Here is a 9,998-nt window from a genome sequence, read left to right on the forward strand (position 1 = left end):
TGGACACTCAACTGACTGAGCCCCCCGGGCACCCCAGAAATAGAAAATACTTTGAGATATCTTTAATCTAGCACCTCTGTTTTGAGAAACACAGTCCTCAGTCCTCTCAAATGGTTCTAAAATGAGGTTGGGTTGTGACATAGCTGTGTGTATGAATTGACCCTCTTCAGGGTCATGTCACATTGCTTTCACTGAATTGTGTCTGGACCTGTTCCATTAAGCAAAGTTAGAAGAGAAAGCTCTTATATATTATTATACATGCTCACAAAGTTAGTTCTTTTTATTTTATTTTATTTTTTTACTTTTATTTTTTATTTTTTAAAATTCACATCCAAATTAACATATAGTGAAACAATGATTTCAGGAGCAGATTCCTTAATCTACTCTAATCTAATCTAATCTACATGTGTAATGCCCCATTTAGCCCATCTCCCCTCCCACACCCCCTCCAGTAACACTCTGTTTGTTCTCCATATTTATGAGTTTCTTATGTTTTGTCACCCTCCCTGTTTTTATATTACTTTTGTTTCCCTTCCCTTATGTTCATCTGTTTTGTCTCTTAAAGTCCTCATATGAGTGAAGTCATATATTTTTTGTCTTTCTCTGACTAATTTCATTTAGCATAATACCCTCCAGTTCCATCCACGTAGTTGCAAATGGCAAGATTTCATTCTTTTTGATTGCCGAGTAATACTCCATTGTATATATATGCCACTTCTTCTTTATCCATTCATCCATCGATGGACATGTGGGCTCTTTCCATACTTTGGCTATTGTTGATAGTGCTGCTATAAACATGGGGGTGCATGTGTCCCTTCGAAACAGCACACTTGTATCCCTGGGATAAATGCCTACTAGTGCAGCTGCTGGGTGTAGGGTAGTTCTATTTTTAGTTTTTTGAGGAACCTCCATACTGTTTTCCAGAGTGGCTGCACCAGCTTGCATTCCCAACAAAGTTAGTTTTAAAGGGCTTTTAGCTGTTACCCAGTGGCTGCTCTATGGCAACCCAGGGAAAAGTTTCTTTGTGGTTTTGGAAATAGGAATAGTCATGGTTCTTTCACAATTCTGAAATCAAATGCTATAGCTCTGTGATTTATATTTTCTTATTGCCTTTACTTTCAGAAAGACTTCAATTTCCCTTTTGTCCTAATTGTCATACATTTATTATTATTATTATTAATTATTATTATTATTATTATTTATTGTCTCTGCTAGGTTATATTAGTATCTGGCATGCTCATGTCAAGGAGATAAAAATGAGTACGTTAAATGTAATAAATACAAAAGGTGACAAAAATGCAAATATAGAGTCCTAGTATCATGACTCCGTTCTGCTAAAGGAGGCAGACAATATGGACTTTAGTGCTGGTCTCAGTTCCTAGAGTGGCCATGACCAAGTAAGTTATTGCAACCTCTCCAATAGTCCAGTTCTTATATGACAATGGAAAGTTATAAAAGAGCTCACATCATGGGAGTATATTAAATAAGATGGCATACACAAATACACTTAATCTAGTACCTACATCTTGGAAGGCTTCTACAAATGTTACTTGTTACAATGACCTTTAACTTGTTAGTTAAAGTTTCATTGTCCCTAACTTTGATTGTATACATATCTTGTATTCTCAAGTCCAGCATTGGCTTTTTAGATAAGATATTATGCTATTTGACTCTAATATAGAGTCTTACACGTTCAAAATAAATATGCTTGCTTTCAGCCAATAGAGTGGAAAACTTTCTATAGAAGAAAACCTGAACTGTAGAAAAAACAACAACAAACACATCACATAAAGTCACAGGAAGAAGAAAGCAATCCCCTTAATTTGGGGAATTTTTTTTAAAGTTACATAAAATTTATGGAGATTTAAGTATATGGAGACAAACAAAATTATTATAAGTAATATAAGATTACATTTCAGGTTCATATTATGCACACTTAGGAGTAATGAAAAAGGAAGAGGGAAGATCACAAAGAAACAAGTGGAAGGGAAAAAAAGGGGGGCAAGAATTAGGAAAGTAGAAATTAAGTAATTTGACAAAAACTTACTGCACACCAATTGTGTTTAAATGATTTCTAAAAGTATATGGTGTCTTAGAACTAAAGACTATTGGGAGAGGTGGGATTTTAGGCACCATGACCACACAGAAGGCAAAATGCTTTGACAGAGGACTTGAGGGGCTCCCAAATGTCTCTAAAAACTTAACTCTGGCTGTGGACTTCTTAATCACACAATACATTTTCCCGGGTTTCTGTAACCAATGGACATTGTCACATCTCAGAGCCTAATCTGCACAGCCTCCAGATCCTTGACAGGAGCCTTCTCAGGGCTCCCTTTACATCCTTGTTCCTCAGAGTGTAGATAAAAGGATTGAGGGTGGGGGTGATTATGGAATAGAAGAGGGAGATAAACTTGCCCTGTTCTTGGGAGTAGCTGGAAGAGGGTTGCAGGTACATGTAGATGGCTGGCAGGTAGAAGAGGGACACCACCACCAGGTGGGAGGAACAGGTCCCAAAGGCTTTGTGCCTTCCCCTGGAGGATTGGATCCTGAGCACTGCTCGGGCAATGAAACCATAGGAGAAAAGGATGAGAGCTAGGGGAACCAGCACAAAGAAGGCTACCAGCACAGCCAGTGTGGTATCATTCATGGCTGTGTCAGCACATGACAACTTAATCATGGCTGGCACCTCACAGAAGAAGTTGTTCAGCACCTGCCGCCCACAGAAAGGCAGCTGCACCGTCAGCACTACCTGAACAAGGGAGTTGCCAAAGCCACTGAGCCAGGCCACAGCCACGAGCTGTTGACAGAGAGGATGATGCATGATAACGGCATACCGGAGAGGCTCACAGATGGCCACATAACGGTCCAGCGCCATAGCAGCCAAGACAATGCACTCAGTGCATCCCAACCAGTGGAAAATTGCATACTGCATTGTGCAGCCAACATAGCTGATGGTCTTACTGGAGCTCCCCATGTTGACCAGCATCTGAGGGACTGTGGTGGTGGTATAGCAGAGGTCGAGGAAGGATAGGTGCCTGAGAAAGATGTACATGGGGCTGTGGAGCTGAGAATCCAGTCGAGACACCAGGATGATAGCAATGTTCCCCAACATGGCCAGAATGTAGGACACCAGGAGGACCGCAAAGAGAGGGAGTTCCAGCCATGGCCTGTCAGAAACACCTAGAAGGATGAAGTCTCTAGGGGGTTCCCGCAGAATGCTGTGGTTATGACCTCTCATGTTGAGGCATGTTTTTGGTGCCTGTGATGAGTCAAGAAAGTCAAAGTGAATAAAACCTGAGAGCATGAGATAACTGTCTTCCTCATGCCTGTGCCTGAGCTTTCCTACAGACGTTGCATTCTGTCATCTCCATAGAGACACTGAGACGTGGGGAAGTCAGGATCAGGAGGCACAGCACATGCACATGGGTTTTGCTCTGCCTCTTATGCTCTCTGACCTTGACTATGCCATTTAATCTTTCTGAACTTTGATTTCTGCATCTGCGATGCAGGGAGAAAATACTTCCCTCAAATGCAAAGTTTTGGAGATGATAGATCAACATGATGTTTGTGAATGTACACCATAAATACCAATATTCTTCCAATTTGGTCAAAGTCTGTCATATCTCCCATAACTATCAGAATGTTTGACCTCTCTCTGCAAACTCACTGACAGGCAATTGACTTCTTTCTTAGGTTTTGTTCCTTTGCCTTTTGGAAGTGTTGGTAGGAGGGAGGTGAGAAGTGGTATAAAGCAAGATAGGAACACACTTGACTCACCTACTAAGGCTTGCATCTGTCTCTGTTCATCATGAACAGGTGCTCTTTGGCTTTATGCACATGCTGGTCTCTCTCCCATGGTCACCCACACATAGGCAGCACTATCACTCACTTTGCAGTAAAAAAAACCCTCAAAACAAGCAAAACACAACACACCCCAACAAAACAAAACATAAAAACAAACAGAAAAAAATCACATACCAAGATCCTTTGAGACCCTGGAGTGAAGGAGTTAAGTCACTGCAGGGGTTGACTTGGTCCAGGCACCTAATAAGACCCTAGAGCATAGGGAGAAAGATATTGCACCCTGTCAGGAACATAGCCCCTGGAGTTGGCTACTGAAGGTTCTGATTGCCTCCAGAGCCAACACTTATTGGGCAGTTTGAGTGACGTTTGGATCTCCCTGTACAACCTCTTTACCAAGAAGCTGTTTCCTCTCCTCATTGGAGCACACAGCTGATTTGATGTCTGGATTCTGTATCTTTTAGAAAGCAACTGGATTTCCACCTGGATGCATGGGGCCTTTCCACTGAGCTTCATCAGCCCCCACCTCCTACACTCTTTGTAGGACTGTGAACTTTCCAGGATGCAGGGTGGTATAGTCCAGGATGAGACCGAAAAGAAGTTAAATCCTGTGTGCGAGTAATTTATGAAAGATTCATTTTTAGTCCCTTATTTGATACTTTATGCATAGACTATAATATTCATGGAGATCTATTCAGTGGTGCTGCAATAAACAAGTGCCCCCCTTCCCCTCCAAGTCTTGCATTCTTAAGAACCCTGGTATTACTTTGGGGCACCTGGGTGGCTCAGTCAGTTAAGCACTTGACTTCGGCTCAGGTCATGATCTCATGGTTCATGAGTTTGAGTCCCACACTGGGTGAGCATGAGCCCCACTTTCTCTCTCTCTCTCTCTCTCCTCCTTACTTGTACTCTCTCTCTCAAAAACAAAACAAAACAAAACAAACACCCCTGGTATTACTTGAAAACAACTCAAATTCTAGGATTTAACTGTTCTTGTGGAACACCCAATTATTACACTTCTTCCCACTATTCTGTCGAAAGTACTTCTAAGGTGAATCTTACACAATGCAGTTATTTTATCTCTAATGGGAGCTCAGGGCACCATTTTTGATTTAGTGGGCTGGGCAGGGGAAAATCAGGCTATCCCACCTTTTAAGATGAAAAGTGATCACACCATCTCCCTTTCTTAGATTTCTCATTCCAAGGTTTCTTCTCAGAGTCTACACTGGACAAGAATGGGAAAAGTTATAAGGATGGTGAGGACAGATATAAAAGGATGGAAGAACCAAAGAAGATGGATGGGTAGGTATAGGTCATAGTTAGTAATTAATGCAAATTATTGGGCACTCACTATGAGCCAGCTGCTGTGATAACAACTTTATGTGATTATCTTACTTAGTGCTTTAACGGTTCGGTAAGGGAGATGTTTTTACCGCCATTTTGCTGTTGAACAGAGTGGCTTGGGGAAGATGACTGGTTTACTTGACATTACCTAAATAGCAGCAATTGATAAAGCCAAGATTGAAAGCTAAGCTCTTGCTCATAATCATTATTCTCTTTGCTAAAAAAAAGCCGCTGGTGACCTGGAAAGCAGCAACAGTATCCATGCACATGACTGAGATGAAGAGAATGACAGAAACAGGAGAGTAATGTCATCCAAGGGAAAGTGGTGAGGGGACTGAAGAGGAGGCACTTCCTCTAACTTCTGGTTCAGTGCACCAGGCACCCATGGGCACACACACAGCTGGTGGCCCGCAAAGCTAGACATCAGCCCAACCTGACCCTTCACTGAATTTGATGGCTTGTGGTCCAGCCCTTTCCACTTAGAACTCTGCTTTGGATCCAGTCTCTGGACCTCCTTGACCTCTTTCTATCTTCCTATCACCCTTATAGAGGTGTTCTCCAAGGCACTGTCTTGCTTCCCTGGATAAACACAATAATTTCCACATCTGCCACAATTACCCTCAGAGTCCTTCCAGATCTGTGTCTCTAGCTGTAACTTCTTCACTGATATCTAATCTCCCTTTTGACATTGTTTTTTTTTTTAAGTTGATATATTTATTTTAAGACAGAGATAGAGAGAGCGCGTGCAGGAGTGTCAGAGAGAGAAGGAGAGAGGGAGAATCCTAAGCAGTCTCCATGCTGTCAGCACAGAGCTTGACACAGGGCCTAATCTCATGAACTGTGAGATCATGACCTGGGCCAAAATCAAAAGCCAGACGCTCAATCGACTGAGCCACCCGGATGCCCCTCCTTTCTGACATTGTCAACTGGTGCATCCCAAACTTAACCTGTCAGTTGTTCCTCTAACTTCAGTCCAGCACCTTCATTCTCATTCCTGATTGCCTCTGCATAAGTTACCCTGACTCAGAGTGTTCAGGTTATTTCTGGTCATGTTCCTCATTGTCTACATTTTATCCACGGCATTCTTATTGACTTTACTAGTCTAAGGTTATAGTACAAGCTATCTGCATCCTTGCCACTGCCATCCTTGGCCAGGATGACCATCTGGACCCCACTTAGAGCCTGATAATTGTCTTCCCATAGGCAATTCCTTCCTTATCCAGCCCATTACTCCACTTACAAGGGAACCATCTTTCTAAGATTCAGGTTAAGACCTGCAGATATATCTCTAAGTGTTTCAGTTACCTAAAAACTAAACAACCGTCTTCTTAAACAGTTGTATGGTAAGAGTAGGGATTATATTCTTCTTTCACTCAATCCTCTGCAGTTTCTTCTGATCACTGTCACATCCCTGTTAGCAGCTGCCCTGAGATATTTCAGTCACAGGACTTACCCGATACCTATTGGTAGGCCAAGGAGATTTTTGAACACATTGATAAAACCCTGTGATCTGTATCATTCTGTGTATGATATATAATCCTCATTATGCATCTATACCTATGTCTGTGTATATACATGCATGTATATAATCCTCATTGTGTATCTATATCTATACCTATATCTGTGTATATACATGTATGTGTATATACATACATACATACATACATACATACATCTTGTTTTCATGTATATATTATCATAATGCCTGGTGCTGGCTGTGGACTTCCCCTTGGAGATGAACAGAACATATTGTCTACAACAAACAGAAAAGAAAATCTGGAAATAAGCTTATGAGGTGGGAGAAGGACTAGACCATGGGGTTTTATTGCCTATTAGTCCAAGAGATCCCTTTCTTCAATCTAACATTCAGCCTAAACTTTCCACCACCCAGATAACCAGGTGAAGGACCTATTTAACTGTCCAGGTCATAATCAGGATTAAACTGCAAGATATTGAGTCTTGGGGTAAGGCTTAATGATGGACAACATTTCTCTTCACTGATACTAGCAGGTGCTCTTTCATCACACACACCAAAAGTACTTTTCTCAGGGTTTGTCTATGTTTCTGGTTCTTTCCCAATGACATGCTTATTTATTGGGTAGAAGGTCAATTAGAATCAAATCAAGAAGTGAACTGGCCCAGTGAGGAAGAGTCTAAATGCATAACTTCAGCCCTGCCCTCTTCAGATTTGCTCTGCTATCATCCACCAGCCCCTTGCATATAATCAGTGGCCAGGTGTACCCACAGGCTTGTTCATCCTGTCTAGACCTTTGCTTATTGTGGGTCCTCCTACCAGGAATGCTGTCTCACATCACATAGTACAACTCAGCTTCTGCCTCTTTCCAAAACCATCTTCACTGATTACTCACTGGATCATCCTCTGTAAGCTCCCATGTACAAAGGGGTTTGAGGGGCATTGATAACCATATCCACACGAGGGGGCTGAGGTATAACTTTTCAAAGTGCTTTAGTTCTAGAGATTAGACAAGTATTTCACAACAAGAAGTAAAAGTAGATGGGAGATAACTCAGCAATGAGTGAGCACCCATCACCTCTCAATCTGTATACCAAGAACTATGTATGCCATTTCATATCCTCCTTCAATAATGATGGGAAAACTGAGAAATCTACAAAGGTTAGGAACATCCTTTTCACTCAGGTCAGCACAACACTATGACTTCATGTAGAAAGATATTTAAGCCCCCTGTTGCTAGTTTATATGGAAGGAAGTTACCTCCCTCTAGACCCTCAAGATGTCTTAACCCTGGATGCATGATACCTGCTTTCAAAGTATCAACAGTCCTGTTCCATATCGTGACTTTTTGTTAAACACCCCTCTTGCACACACCTACTTCCCCATCCACATTCCACTGCCTGTTTTTGTTCTTTAACTATTTCAATTTGCTGCTAAAATTCACCTCAAAGCTTTCTTTCTCTGGGGGCTGGTAATATTTGGCTTTCTCGCTCTATTCCTCTCTATATAAGGCCATGCTTGGCTTAATATTGTTTTTGTGACTATAACTCAGTTTTGTCGAAAATATTGAACAGCAGTAGAAATGAGCCTCAGGGCCCTCATCACTGTGAACAACATTCATGCTTCTGATGAGTACTGGATAACTGGTATACCTACAGGCAGGAGCAGCCTGTTCTGTTCCTGACTGTCTTTTCTAGCTTTAAGTACACCATTTTACATATGCTGCTTAATGTGTGGCCGCAACTCACTGACTCACCTGTCCTCCATCTCATGTCCCCGTGGTCTCCAACATAGACCAGCATTCATGCTGAGGACTAATCACTCATATCCATGGTTCTCTGGCTTCTACAGAGGGCTTGGTTAAGGACATGAGGCTTTATTAGCTTCTGGTGGTCTTGTCTGAAGAGGAACATTTATGGATGAAGTCATTGGAAAAGCTTTTTGTATTTCAGAAAGACAAAACGTGTTTTCTCTTATAAGGCTCCTGGGACTTTGCCTTTTCTTGAGTTTTACCCTCTGAGCAAGTGTGGAGAGATTATTCTCAGTCCAGAAGAAGAGTCTGCTCACTGGGGAAACTCAGTGCTTTCTGGTCTTTATCCAAGTAACAAATGAGATTAGCAGATATGCTCTAGCCATGGTCCCCTGGCCACAGAAGAGCTAGCTTATACGTTTATGTGGCAAAGGTTACTTCCGAAGAGAAGTTTCTTAGGTGACAAGCCATCCCCGTGTCCTGCTCCCCGCTCTTTTCAAAATAACCATCAGGATAAACTTAACCTCATTCTTTCCATTTATTTCTATAAGGACTCTGTTCTTTCTCCCAAGACACTTAGAGTAAAACCTTGCCCTCCTCTACTGAGAAGTTATCCCTGATGTTTTGTTTAATTAGTGTCTGAGGGGTTAGCTGGTAATTGATGTATTGTGCGAGCATGAAATACTCGCAATTAAGGGTAAATCTTCGAATACCAGAAGACCAGAGGAAATAGACCAATAATGGGAAATGAGGACTCTGGATTTTTAACTCCTTAGGGAAGGTGGGTGTTGCCATAAAGTCAGAGTGGAAGAGTAACTTGTATAGCATGTAATTCAATTAGAGTGTGGGCACTGCACAGACTTCAGCACCAAGGTCAGCCACTCACTGTGTGTCTTTGGACAGATTACATATCTTCTCTGGGCAACATTCATGAGATCAGAAAAGTATAGGAAGCAATAGTACTGGCCTTCACACTCTGTTACAAGTGTAACATGAGTTGTCGTTTGTTTGTTTTTGTTTTGTTAAGCACTCAGGATAGTGAACGGCATAGGGTAATAACTTTGATTTTTTTTCTGACTACTACATATGGCTCAGCCACCTATTCCATTCATCACATGGAAGGGATGGCCAGAAAGCCTGTTGGTAGATGATCAGCATGAAGTGGTGCACGTGTTAATTCACGTTAATTTATTCATGTGAATAAAAGCTAGTGCTAGAACCCATCATGGATAATGACACCTTTGGGCAGTCATTTCTCCTCTGTAGATTTTGACTTGATCATCTTTGGGTAGTTCTAGATGTTGGAGTGGGAATACGATGAGATCATGGCAGTGGTTTCATTTTTATGTTCTAGGAGTTTTAGGAAGCATTTTGTCTAACATTATAGGGAGAGGAACCCTGACTCAAAGGAAGACAAGGGACATTGTGCTTGGGGGATGAAGTGGGAAAATTCTCTGACAACATTGCTCTGCTGTGTTCTCTACCTGAAAGAGCAGGGTGTGAGATGTGGAATGTCTTGGGAATTGTCTTGATGTCCAGTTGGGATAACTTCCAGAAATGCTGAGGCTTAAACGTCTGTGAATTTGGGGAAGAAAAAGAGATGGACTAGACAGTTTTATGCCATAAAGT

The 9,998-nt window shown here is 41.7% G+C and overlaps 1 protein-coding gene across 1 annotated transcript; it reads right to left on the reverse strand.

The window, feature by feature from the left end:
- Positions 1 to 2,269: 2,269 nt before the first annotated feature.
- Positions 2,270 to 3,238, reverse strand: LOC106966705 (olfactory receptor 2B11). Its single transcript, XM_015062840.2, has one exon. The coding sequence runs from the start codon at positions 3,236 to 3,238 to the stop codon at positions 2,270 to 2,272; it is 969 nt and encodes a 322-aa protein (XP_014918326.2).
- Positions 3,239 to 9,998: the final 6,760 nt, after the last annotated feature.

The sequence above is a fragment of the Acinonyx jubatus genome, chromosome A1 (genome assembly GCF_027475565.1).
Source record: "Acinonyx jubatus isolate Ajub_Pintada_27869175 chromosome A1, VMU_Ajub_asm_v1.0, whole genome shotgun sequence".
In the NCBI taxonomy this organism is placed as follows: domain Eukaryota; kingdom Metazoa; phylum Chordata; class Mammalia; order Carnivora; family Felidae; genus Acinonyx; species Acinonyx jubatus.